Raw genomic sequence first — 13840 nt, 5'->3', positions numbered from 1 at the left:
GGCGTGGCTCAGGAAAGGAGGAGCACTGGGAAAAAAGCATTTTGCTAATCTATCCAGAGACCATCCAAAGCCCTCGGTCCGCAGCCCACCTCTGAGCATCATCCTAAGGGCGATGGTGACACAGGGGATGGCAGCAGCAGACGACAGCTCCTGCCGTGGCTTCTCGAAGCCCTGCAGAGGGAGCTTCAGCCCTGGAGAGGAGCTGGCAGCGGTGGGAAATCCTCTTCTGCAGCTTTCTGCCTCCCACGCCCAGATGGAGATGTGGGGACAGGTAAGGCTGGCTCCAAGCCTTGTGCCCCCCAGGAGGGACGGACAGTTCGGGTACCCCCAGGACACGGGCCAGTCCTCCGCAGAAGATCAGTCTCCAGCTTCAGCCGGTGCCTCCGCGTCCCCCCGGCTGGCTCTGGTGGTGGGTAAGTGCCAACAAGGGACCACGCCGACGTCCTTTAAAATAGTCAGAGCCCAAGACACCTCTTGCGCTCCCCCTCCGGACGCCCACATCACGAAAGCACCCAGATACGCCCACTCGGAGCAGGGTGCTGGGGCTGGTTTCAGGCTCTCGTTTGCCATCAGGACACACCGAGGAGCTGACGAAGGAACTACACCTCCAGGCAAGTCACGTCATGCTGGCCCACCCCACGAAGCTCTGGGACGGCAGCACGGCGATCCGCTTCGTCCGTCCGTCTTTTATCCCTTTGGGTGCCTTATTCCAGCAAATCCCGCCGGGGCGGCAGGGCTCTGCCAGCCATTTCAGGGGTCGAACAAGCACCTGTGGGATTATCCCAACCCAAGAGATGAGCCTGCTTTTTTCTAGGGTATTGCAGCAAAAAAAGCCAAGTGGAGAGCAGCACGCGATGCTCTGGATTACTGCTGAGCTTCTCGGTGGAAAAAAAAAAACCAAACCCAAACCCTGCCCTGGTGGGAGGCCAGCCAGATTGGTGACAGGATTAGGTGGGGAGGGATCAAACCCCAGAAATATGAGACAGGAGCCTAAATCAGGCTCAAGCGCTTCAGACTGGGGAGAGGCAGCACCTCTGGGTTACAGGGGGACGCCCTGGGGCTGCTGGGGGAGTACAGGAGGGAGTGAAGGGCAGTGGGGGACCGCAGGCGAATTCTGGGGCTGCCTCCGGTCCCAAAGGGCAGGAGCTTACCCCAGGGGCTGTCATCTTCTGGCAGCCCTCGCTCAGCCGAAGGGGCAGACCACTTTCAGGGAAGTCGAAAGAAATTCAAGCTGGGCCTTATCAGATGGCATCAGAGCGTGTCCTGCCAAACCACCGACACGAAGGCAGAAGCAACCATGTGAGACCCGTGAGACTGCTCCTTCCGCGAGCTCCCAGCAGAAAGCTCAGCCTTTTAAACCCCAAACCCAAGTAACAGTAAAACCCTGACTCCATTCCTCGCAGCTGGGCTGAGCGGACCACCAAAGCCCAGCAAACCAGAGACACAAGCCCAATGGTGGGATGCAGCTTTCACAGGAAAGAACTTCTTCCTCTGATTTTGGTTTCAGTTGTGCCCAGGGAGGTACCTGAGAGCGACCCAGCAATACTTTGCTGTTCTAAAGCAGCACCTGGTGACGAGCAGCGCCTACTCCGCACCGGGGGACTTGCATATCCCACCAGGCAGAGCGGATGGAGGGGAGGGTAAATTCGGGAGCAGCCCTGCGGGAGCAGCTCCCTGGAGCCCACAAACGCACAAGACCCCACGGTGCTGCAGGCATGACGGGCTGATCTGGAGCACAGGGCTGGAGAGACACAGCCCGGCTAATAAATCACTCTGCGTGCAGCAAGCAGAAGGCACGCAGGCACGGCCACGCCGTGCCGCTTCCTACTGAGCGGCAAGACCTGCCTAGTTTTAAGTGGTCATCATTGCTTTCTTTTTATAGACAAACACATACAAGAGGGGAGAGAGAGAGAGACTTTCTTTATACATCTATATACAGCAGCGCAGACACAGGCACACATTCATCTATTATGCACGTCTATTATATGCATATATGCATGTGTGTGCATGCATATTACATGCGCATTTCTGTGCGTGTACAAAACCAGGCGATGCCACTAATTAACCCAACCTGACACACTAATTGCCTCCTGCCAGGAGTGCCTGCGCTACACAGGAACCACATCCAGCCTGTCCAGCGCAGCCCTGCAAGCACCACAGGCATCATCCTGCTCCACCGCGCCTGGAGCCTGACGGCAGCAGAGGCGAGATCAGCTTTGCTCACCCACAAGCGAAAAATATCTTGGGTTTTGGTGGCATTATTGGCCTGTACAGTCTGGAGAGGAGCGACTGCTGTGAGCACAGACTGCTTATCCCTAGCAGGGCTGCCTGGCTCGCCGTGCCTGGGTGAACAGCTAGGAAGGGCTGTGCATCGAGACAATCCTGTAAATCCCTGCCATGCCGGTCCACGAGAGATCACCCCCAGAAAGCCTCTCTGACAGACAGGACGCTGAACAGGATGCAACTTCAAAGGCTGAAGGCACCATGACGGCCAGAGGAAAGTAGATGTGATGTCAACACGACAGCTTTAGGCTCTGATTTTGTGGCCGCTCCAGGGCTGCTGGTATTTTATGGGGAGCCCCAAATATTTGGGGGAGGGAAGAAAGAGATGAAAATAAGGCTGTGAGATGGCATTCACTGCAAACTCACCTGGGTCTGCTCTCTGCAGGGACACCAGGCCATGTCGCCGTTCTTCACGGTGGCCCCCAAGGCCGGGACCCCTGTGACACCCTCCAGGAGGGCTGGGACCCCCCTCGCTGCCCTGGCCTCCGTGTCCCGCTGTCCTCGCTGTGCAAATGACCACCCCAGACCCGCGAGCCCTCTTCTTCCCACCTCCCTTCAGAGGCACAAGAGCATCGAAGCAAGGGGATTTATTTCAACGCAAACATGCATATTTGGATTTTATAAAGTACAAGACAGGCAGAGAAACAACCAGTTCCTCCGTTCTCCTACAATCCAGTTCACTCCCCTTTTGTAAGTCCTTAGACCGAGTCCCCACACCTTTCATTGCTCCATTCACCCCATCTCCTTCTCCAGGCACCAAGGAGCCTGCCTTAAAAAATGCCTCTGCCCCTGTGTCTAGTTGCAAGCAGAAGAACAGCAACTCCTTCCATTTGCATCTCATTATTTAGAAGACACGGTTGTCAACCTTCATGCTTGGAAGGACACGACAAACACGCTGAAAGCTGGCTGTGCATCCTGTACCCCCGTCCCTTCCACACACTCCCAACAATTCCCAACTCCGTTAGATTCTGGTGTGCCACAGGCTGGCTCTGAGCAGCATCAACCCCCAGGACCACGACCCAACCCTTCTTGTTACCTCCGCGCTCTCACCTTGCCGTCTTCATGATAGACAAAGATGTTCCTTGTGCTATTGTCCTTCAAGTAAGTGATCTGCAGTCCATGTGGGTTCCCGATTTTTGCAGGCTGGAAAGTCGCATTTAGATGTTCGATCTTCATAATTGCTTTGGGTTCTTTTGCCTGGAAAACACAGCTGAGTGAGCAAACACCTGAGAATTGGCTTTCAAACCAAAAAGCAGTTCACTCGGTCAGAAAAAACTCCTGATTGAGGCCATTAGCTAAAAAACTGACTCCCAGCACACAAAACTGTCTGCTGATGAGATATCTGAGACTTTGCTCAGGCTTTGCCAGCCTGGAAAAACGCTCTGTTCTGCAAAATTCAGCAGAGTTCAAGGGGAGAAAGGTTTCAGCCCAGAAGCAAGATGGACAGGCCAAGTGTCGTGATAGGGTGTTACGCTATAAAGACAAGCATTTTCACCATGCCTCCTGTCTCAGCCTCTGTCTAGCTGTCTCCTGACATAGATCTCCTCCAGCCTCTTTACCCAACGATAAGTGACCAGCATTTACACCGGGATGAGCACTATCAAAGAAGAAAGAAAACCATTCAGCCAGACCAAAGGGGAAAAAAAAAAAAAAAAATCAGACTGCTAACTAACAGGCCAGGATGCTTTCTGCATGTTGAGCACCCACAGCCAGTTCATCCTTGCCCAAGAAGATGGAGGATTATCCCCTTTGCCAACTTCAGAACTGGGTGCTAGGCTGGCAGGGGCACCATGCCCACATCCCCACCAGTCCCATCCTCTCACACGAGCCGTTGGCTTCTGACCCTGCTCCTCCCCTTGCCCTCCAAACTGGGAGCTTTCTTTTCGGAAGGACAAATATACACCTTACAGCCCACCTCTTGGGTGGGTTAGCCCAGCGGTGAGCCTGGATCAGGCCCTCCCAGGCACCAATCCCACCTGCCCCCTCTGTGGCGGGTCACTTAAACTTCGTAGCGTTATTTGTCTTCCTACAAAACACCTCGAGAAGTTTACCACCCTTTCAGGACTGCATTGAGAAGTGAACTAGCAAGCATGAATAAAACATCCCAAAAAATAAAGATTAGGCTCCTGGTAACACCAGTTTTAGGGCACAGCCACAGGCCAGCAGAAGGTCGTGCAGTGGTGCCATGGTCCCCAGCACCACGCAGAGGTCCCTGAGCTGGTGGAGATGCTAGTGCCGCTTTGGGAACTTGGGGACTTGCCATGGACACACAGCCATCGTGGGTGACCACAGCAGGGAAGTCCCAGCAAAGAGGTCCCGTCTCATCTAGGCAGTGCCATTCCCACCACAGCTACGGTCAACGATGAAGCAAAGCAGCTTTAAATTACCAGAGCAGTCAATAGCAACTGAATGGGGGCTGCTGGGACTTTCACTTCTCCCTCGGTAATGACTGGATCTCTCCTGTCCGCAAGATGCAATTGCACCATACCACACCAAGCCGAAGGAGAAGATGGTGCTATTGAAGCTGGCTGCGGAGAAGTGTGGATGGATGTTCCCCTCCTCTGCACGGCATGGCTCATCATGACACCACGATTGCATCAACTACTTGAGAAAACTGTCTGGCATCTTGGTCTGGGCTGCTCTCAGCTGCAATATTTAGGGAAGACTCAAAGGTCAGAGAAAACACCTTGGCTTCCTCCATTACGTGGTGCAGAATAGTAGAGGGTCTATCCATTCATCACAAATGCAATTTTCATGGTAATAGCTCCCTTTCTCACTTACAATAAATGAAATGTGCTCTGGGGAAAAAGACAAATGCTTCCACACTGCTTGATGCTGGAACAGAAAGCCAGGGAGCTTTTCCTTTGAATTGCTTGCCATGCCATGCAAAGAAGGTTTCAGACCCCAGCGACCACTGCAAGGTGGTGACACCTTCATCACAAGCTAGCCATAAATATGAAACCCATATCAGCTGGATGATGCAGAGCCAGAGCTGAGAAAAATTCCTTTCTTGGTGGTTTAAGAAAAGCCTTATCGCCCTTAAAGGGCAACAGAGCAGGAATGTGTAAAACGGCCAGTTAGGGGGTCTCACCGTGACTGTGGTGCTGGTGGTGGATCAAGAGCAAACCCTACTAAAGAGAGCGGTGAGCTGTACCTGGCACCCTTGTCCCGGAGTGACTGAGGACTCAGTGCTTATGAAAACTGTTTAAATAAAATGGTGGCCTAGGAATTACACGTTCAAAGATGCTCTTACAGTTGCGATCCCCTGTCTGCATACAGCAACCCCAAGTACTCACGTCATTTTTGTTGAAGTACTTCAGTGCACCTTCCCTCTCCGATAACACGAATTTTCGGCTTAAGAATTGCCCATTGTCACGTCCTCTCTTCCACAGAAATCCTTCTCGGTACCCTGCAGCAGAAAGCAATTGCTGAGAACCATGGATAAAATGCTGTATTTAAAAAAAGAGACAGTGTAAAGAAAAGGAGAAGAGCTTCGACTTCAAAACCAAGCAGACGAAATATGTGGCTGGATTGCTCAAGACGTGAACGAAACAGGCCTTCTCCTTCAGATTTGCTCTTCTCACTCCGCTCTTGCTCTTTTCCAACAGCTTGTGCCTCAGATGCCCCCGCTCCGGCAGCGTGCTGTGGCAAGCAAAGGGGGATTTCTGCCGTGCATCCTGTGCTGCAGTACAGCTGAAGACTTGAGGACCAAGGTTGTGTCCCTGCGGGGGCTCCCAAAGGACAGCCGCTCCCACAGCTCCTGGCGTCAGGGATGCTGCTCAACTTATTCCCATAAGTAGCACTTTTGGAGAAAGGGAAAGGCAGGCGAGATGTGCCCTCCTCTGCTGATGCTGCTAAAAACTGAAAAACGGGATGTGTGCGTGCAGGTAAAGTGATCCAGGGCGGATGGATGTATCAGAGTAAGCCACAAATAACATTTTTCACATGGAAAAAGGGGAAAATGCTTGCAGTTCTTCCCACTGACTTCAGGGCACTTTGGTTCAGAAAGCCACTGAGCCAGACTCAGCATCGTCTCCCCTCGGAGCGGGTCCCTCCAGCCCCCAGGCAGCCCGGCTGGCCACCCGCTGCCTCTTCCCTCTCCCTGGATATCAGCCCCATGGGCGGATTTGCTGCTCGGGAAGAACGCTATTCAAAATACACGTGCTTTATATAAAACTCAAAAAGAGCCAGAAAGAGAAAAAAGAATCTAAAAATCTTACCTCCTCAAATCAGAAAAGCAATTACAGCTAATTGCTGCCAGCACCTCCTGCAGCAGCCACACTGCTCAGCTTGCCTCGCAACAAGTTTAATTGACGCCCTTATTTCAAATGCTTCAAAACAAAGAAACCCCAAGAACTGTCCAATACCAGGTTTTGTGAATATTAACAGAGCAGTTTGATGGTCATCTTCCATTTATTTAAGATATAATTTTACAAAAGTCCCACTGAAAAAGTGTTCCCTTTCTCTCTCAGTTTCACCCCTTTTCTATTTTTGTTATTGGCTCTCAGGAGCTAGGATTTTAAAATTAAAAGCTATATGTTTTATAACAACTTTCAAATAAGTAGCTAAACTTTTTTTTTTTTTACTATGTCAAGTGGCATATTAAAGCCTCTCCTTTACTGCCTGCTACAAACCAGTGGTGTACAGAAATTCCTCATTCAACCTGATTTTCACTTGTCCACCCTGATATAGGATTGATTTAAACCACAGATGAAAAGATGCAGAAAAATCCCTCAACCAGCTCCTCAACACTGACTCTACAGGTGTAAGCAATATAAAATACTTCCATGACATAAAAAACTAAAGCAAGAAAAAAATGCATGCGCACACACACATCTCCCCTCCCCTTCTGTCTGGACTTATGAAATCCTACGCCAAATACTTTCTCCAGGTCCTCAAAGAGGCTTTACTGAACGCCAGGCAAAGCCATCGACGTCTGCCATAAATAAGTGCCATGGCAAAGCCCGTGCTGTTGCTAATGCTGAATGCTAACCACAGAGAGCATCATAAATCCGACCAGCGCATCCGACAGCTGGCACGTGGGACTGCAAATGGGCCGATAACTTGATGCAGATGGAAGCGGTGGAAATATTTAAAGCTGTCAGCAGCCCTTTCCTTTGTTTCTTTATTCTAGACGGGGCATATGTTGCAGCAGGGCTTGATTTTAAATGTGGGGCCTCATCCTGCCGCCCCCGAATAGGGATGCGCTGCCACGCAGCACGGATGCTTCATTTCAGAGCCTGCAGGGATCCCCCCGCCACGTTATTTACAGCTCGCTCACACGAGAGGGCCGGTGCGAGCAGAGCGCGCGCCTCTCCCCGCCGTGAGGTCCAGCAGTCCCCGCTGCCTGCGCTCCCGCGAACCGACCGCTTCCCACGGCCAGGCAGACCCAGCAGCAACCGAGGCCGTGTTCAGCGCCCAGAGATGCGAACGGGACAGCCCAAACCCTCCGTTATCCCACGGTCGCAGCCAGCCGGCGATGCCACGCCACTGCCCGCCTAATCCTTCTGCCTCCCAGCCCTCCCCATCCCTCCGGCGCAGGACAAGTGCTCCATCCCACGCGGAGCATCGTCACCCGCGTGCACTGGCAGCTGTATGTACACCAGCCCAGTAACCCAGAGGACCAGTACTGGATACATCAGGGGAATGAGAGGTCTGAAGCTCTTTCTCTGGTCCACCCATCCACCCAGGGAGAGACTTCCCCAAAGCCATGAGCAGAACTAGCTAATTCATCAACTCAATCCTATTCCAACTGTGGGCTTGCTATATACTTTTTCTAGTGAAAAGACACAGCTAACCCATTGGAGGGCACTTGCAGTGTCAGAAAGAGAAGAACCCACAGGGAGCAGGATTATCCGAAGCCTGAGCAAGGGGAAGCAGCCAAGAAAGCCAACAAAACCCAGCCAAGGGCAACCGCATCCGACAACGGCGCGGGAAAGGCCCAGGCTGATGCAGTCACATCCCCGTTGTGGTAGGAATTAATTGCCAGGGAACCGAAGCTCTGACTGATTCAGAGTCAGATGCTGCTACCTGCCAGGCTCGTATCAGCAAAAATGCTCCGCACCCTATAGCAGACTGTACACGACAGAGCTGAAGAGGAATAATGTCTCTCTGACAGGAGACAGACAGGCAGTGGGTGATACGTTTATAAAATGCAGGATTTGCTTAATGTAAGGCAGAGCTGCTGCCGGGGCTCTGATGGCTGGCGATTGCCGACTGCTCTCTTGAAAGGCAAAACGTTAAGCAGCTTGCTCTCAAAGTGTGTGGTTTAGAAACCAGGGACAGGCAGTTTCTGTTCCTGAAGGGTGCTGATTTTTAATGCCAAGCCAGTCGGAGCAACAGGAGAGTACTTCAAAAGCCATTTCTGTTCACTCCATTAAACAGCAGAGACAGTTTCAGAGCCTCTCCGCCACCTCTCTGTGCCCGATATTTGGGGAACACTAACTTCTTGGGGGGCTGGAGGGAGCTGGGTTTGGAGGAAAGGACATCACTGTCAAACGAGAGAGAGGAGAGACAACGCAAGGAGGACAGCGACATCCCCAAATGCAAATGTGGGGTTATGCAGAAGGAAAGCTCATCTTTTTCTTCAGAAATCCCTGCCTGGGTATTGCTCGGTTCAGCAGAGCACTGGGCACACAGAGCTCAGCTCTCGGCAGCTCCACCTCGGAGCAGCTCAGCTCCACAAGTCTTGGCTGTGGGTCTCATCCATCCATTCATCTCGAGTGTTTCATTACGAACATCTGAATGGCGAAGGATGCCCCAGGCATTCCTTATTAAACTTGTTCCCTTCCACAACACATTTTTTGTGATTTTTCTTAACACTTATGGGATGAAGAATAAAATTGCTCTGCATTTCCCCAAAGAGGATCTCAAATAATTGCAAATCTGTAAAGTCCACCTAATGCTTATCCCTGGCAGATGGGAATCGTAACGATTATATACAAAGAGAGGGAAGCCCAGAGAGGTTTGGTGAACTGCCCAGGACATGACTGTGAGCCAGCGTCAAAGTCAGGCTGGAAACCCAGCTTTCCCTGCCCCCTTACATAGGGACATTTCACCAATGTGATCTTTCCTTTCCAACCTTTTGTGGCAAGACACAATATCCAGATTCCACTCCGAGGAAGAACTAAAAAAACCCAACACAACACTAAGCGTTATCCCTTTCCATACTTCACATGCCAGCTCTTCCCAGACCAATTGCCTCTGCGAAAGAGCTCCTGGCTGCTCTGACAAAGCCAGCTGCTAATTTCACTCTACTTCAGTACAGATTGTGACAAATCCTTTGCTTACTTCTTTTCTTTTTCTTCCTTCCTTCCTTCCTCCAGGGCTGCATCCTCGGGAGCTGTTCCTGTGCTCTGCCCAAACCTGCTGCCTGCACCCCTGTCAACACCGATCAGTGCAAACCACCGTGAACTGGACTTGAACCCAACATGAACCCATCCAGGTTCCCCAGGCAAACAGTATGTCAGCGAGATGTGTCCTCAATGTCCTGATCTAAAGGATCGTGAAAACAGCCAGAGAAGGTGTTGAGAAACAAAACTGCGGGAGGCTGAACAGGGAACGGATCCCACAACGGAGGGCATTGGAGTCGGAGAACTAAACCGCTTCTTCCATGTCTCTATGGGCTGCGCTACCTTAGCAACTGCTTCGTATTAGGAGGTATCTGGCCAAATTCAGATCTCCACGAGGGCTGTTCTGCTTATGTTGAAGCTAAATAACCGCTAGCCCTGCAACGCTTGCCGATGGCTGGCGTTGGACCACGCAGCATCGTGTTGCCAACACATTTGGTTCCTCTCCTGAGGTGCAGGACGAGGGATGCGGGCGCCTGTCATCATCCCACTGGATCACCAGCACCCAACTAGTGAAGACCGGCTGGAGATCACCTACAGGCACCCTTTAGAAATATCCCTCTCGCGTTGCTAACACCGCTGCTGTTCGGCCGTCAAGTTTTCTGCGTCACTTCAGCCGCCTGCCAAGAAGAAAAACCAATCGCTTGCTTTTGTAGGCAGTTCTGGCGCAAACCTGTGACACTTGCAAAAAAAACCATCAAGCAGTTGTGACAAAGTTAGCCAACAAACGGCACGTAATATAACCTGAAATCACACAGCCCAAACGGGTATTTTTGACCCATTATGTAGTTTCCAAGGTACAATGAGGAACTGACATTTCCACGCTCACTTCATCGCGCCAGCTCAAACTCTGTGGGGCAAAGAAAACAGGGTCGCTACGTTGGTTGACTGAAAAGAAGATATTTCATGGCCTTGTCAGCTCCGTTGAGGTGGCGGCTGGAGCTCCTCCAAGCCAAGCATCTAAAACTGGCAGGACCCATTGGGCGCTCGAGCCTAGCCCAGCTTTCTTGCTGTCTGAGAGGCCGCAGAGGAAGCGAGGGAGAGGATTTTCTATCAAGACAATCTGATGTAGACACCGTCTTTCCATCCGACTTCTGCCAGCAATTTGTTCAAGTTCCCCATTTTTTAAGAAGAGGGATATTGTTACTTCCCCACCTCAGAAAGCCGTTATGGTGCTTAGTTAATGATGGGGTTTTTGGTCTCTGAGAATGCGGATTGTAGGAAGTACCCAAAATTACTCTTTCAGTTTCAGCCTTTGTTCTCAGAGAAGAAAAAAACCCTCCTGCGAGGAGGACAATCAGATCCACTGACTTGGAAAACAAACAAACAAACATGCATGGACTTGGCTTTCTGTCATCCTAAGTAAAGCGTTATAAACTTGGAATTAAACCACATCTGCGCTTCAGTTTCTCTGGCCCTTCATTTTGCAATTTCACCTGGAAAGAGGCATCAGAACTGCTTGTTGCCATGACATTTCTAGGGCTGTGGTAAAACCAGGTCTGGTCCAAGGCTTTTAGGAGAAACATGTTAGTGTATGCAAACCCGAGCATAGCAACAGAGCCAATACCATACCCGAGCCCAAACGCATCACTGTGTTGTTTCTTGCCTTATTGTCTCACTGCAAGACAAAGCATGGGAGGCTAAAATAGGAGAAAGAATTTACTCGTGTGTGTGTGTAATCCAAGAGCAATCACATTTTCCTAGTTCAGGCAGGGCACCTCCACCTCCAGAAGTAGATTTTCTTTCCTCCAATCAGTTAAAGTGCTGTGAGCCCAGTCCAGAGCTTTGGAGAAGATTTAAATACAACTGCATCACTTTGCTGCTAAAATTGCAGGGTATATATTGCCACTTCTCTGTACGTCAGAAGCTGAGTAGTCTGCTATATTAACGCTGTAAGATGTTAATTAAACCAGAACGGTAGATAGGTTGCTTACTGGAGATGATGTCCCCGCTTCTTCTGCAAGGTTCTGGAATTGCATAATTATTTGGAGCAGCTGAGTGGCGAATCCCTGACATCCTCCATCACCACTTATACCAACGTCACAACCTTCTTTTAAAACAAAGAGTCTGAAGGATATTTCTTCTGAAATAAACCACGCTGCCCATAGTCAGAGGACTAGATGGAGAAGGCGGCATACTCTAAGGTTTCCCTATGGACTGGACTTTGAATAGTGTTGCAAAAAGAACTGTACACCTCTTGTTTGGCTGTGTCAGTGTAAATTGCTTGGTTTGATTGCTGTAAGCTGTAATACTTCTCCCTGTAGCATTTAGCCGCCGCCGAAGCACAACATTTCAATTACTTCCATTTGAATTTTTTTAAGCATCTGCATTCCAATAAAACATTATGAACAAAGGAATACTACATTTTCTCACGGAGTGAAAACACCACTGTTTGTCCAGAGACAAACTCATCCTCCCCATACATAAGGTAGTCCCCCTGCAAGCAGTGTCAAGGTTGGTCAAACAACTTAGAGCTTTCAGTCAAGGCTGCAACTGCTCCACTGCACAGCACCAGCAGCTTGCTTCCCCCCCCCCCATCTGCAGCTGTGCTGAGGAGCTTATAACATCCCTGAAAAATAATTCTGCAGTCATCTCCGGATAAATACACTTCCTGCTGGTTACATGTTCAGCAGTGCGGATACAGGCATATTGGAAAGGTCAGCATCCACACGTGCAGGAGGCAGAGGGACCCCGGAGGCTTGCTGATGAGATGGGCATCCTTTCCCCCAGGTGTTCTCCTGCACCGATCAGGTGAGCAGCCACCAAGACCTGCTACTGCTGAAGCACAGTTTCAGTGCTTTGGAAATGAAAGCCTCAGCAAGGAGCGAATGCGTTCAGTGATCCTGCAAACCAGTCTCTCTGCCCCTAGAAGGACACCTGGGAGGTAAGCTCTTGGTGCATCTCATGTGAGGATGGGTGCCTGGCATGTCTCACGTCACGCTCCCTCGCAGGTGTGAGAAGGGAGCGATCTCCCTTCATCCCCCTTAAGGCAACTCTTTATCCCCCTCTAAAACAACACATCCTCATCACATCTCACCCAGGCAAAGGAGCCCAAGACTGCCCATGTGCCGGCACCCAGACACCAACACCCACACCAACCATTTTCTCACGCACACACAGTTTTAGAGGGGAGAACCTCCCAGCTCTTAATCAATCAGTCCTCTCTTAATGAGCACTTAGCATCCAAATTACCTTTCCTAAAGGCCATTTTTGCAGAGAAGGGTTTCCTGTTGCCATCCAGTCTGCCTCTGCTGCCTTCCAGGAGCTCATAAAACAATTATTGTCCTGCCGCATTGTAGCGCCTCAGCTATGGATGCAAGCAGCTGATTAGATTGATTGCTTCCACAATACCCAATTAACACACTCTGCAAATGATTGACTTAATCAAAGGCAATTAGCACTTGAATGGGTACATCAGAGAGAAAGCCAAGATTTAGTTGATGATTGAGATAACACCTTATAGACATCTCTTGGCCTTCTAAGGGAAAACATCGTCATTAATGCTTAGCTCAGAGCTGGAAGTAGCTAAAACGTTAGGTCGGTGGTTTTAGGTGGCACAGAAAACACAGGGGAGTAGGAACATATACATTTCCTTTTACTGATAAAGGGAACAACGCCACATGCTCCTAAGGGGAACTTGTAAAGCATCGATGTTCCCCCTTTTCCCTCTCTTACTGCTCATGCAGGACGGGGAGCATTGACCAGTCAAACAGACCTCAGCGACAAACTGTCATGAAATGGTAACTTTTGTTCCTGACAGCTCTAGGTAGTCAATCCCTGAGTGCTGGATGTACAAGATTGTCTCCTATTACCAATCCTCTGAGCAAAGCCAAACTTGTTTTACAAAACCATCTTCAATATGGAAGTCTTGCAAGGCATCTACTCCCACTACGTAATAAAGCCACCCAAAAAGACTGGATTTGGAGGCAGTACCGTGGCTCTGCAGAAATATGGGTATCAGCGTCCTCAGTGACTGGTTTTCCTCTAGACCAATCACCCTAAAGCCAAATCAAGACAAAGCCTCACCATAGGAAGGTCAAGGAGAACAACCCATGCCCTCTAAAACAGAGGGCAGAGACCATTTTAGATCATGTGTAGGATAACTTCAAGGTTGAAGCCAACCGTGGAAAACAAACTCTCCAGATCACTGCAAAAATACGTTGTCATCTTGCTTCAGCTTGAGCAACAAAGCCTTTGAAACGGAAAAA

The 13840-nt window shown here is 50.3% G+C and overlaps 1 protein-coding gene across 1 annotated transcript in view; it reads right to left on the bottom strand.

Annotated features, from left to right (window-relative positions):
• Positions 1–13840, bottom strand: part of ADAP1 (ArfGAP with dual PH domains 1) — a 62036-nt gene that overhangs the window by 7401 nt on the left and 40795 nt on the right. Inside the window, exons 5-6 of the mRNA XM_075058317.1 lie at positions 5580–5692; positions 3334–3480 (exon numbers count right to left, since the gene is read on the bottom strand). Coding sequence (XP_074914418.1) covers positions 3334–3480; positions 5580–5692 — 260 coding nt within the window. The remainder of the gene's footprint in view (positions 1–3333; positions 3481–5579; positions 5693–13840) is intronic.

This window comes from Buteo buteo, chromosome 27, assembly GCF_964188355.1.
Source record: "Buteo buteo chromosome 27, bButBut1.hap1.1, whole genome shotgun sequence".
NCBI lineage: Eukaryota > Metazoa > Chordata > Aves > Accipitriformes > Accipitridae > Buteo > Buteo buteo.
This window is presented reverse-complemented; position numbering and strand designations above follow the sequence as displayed.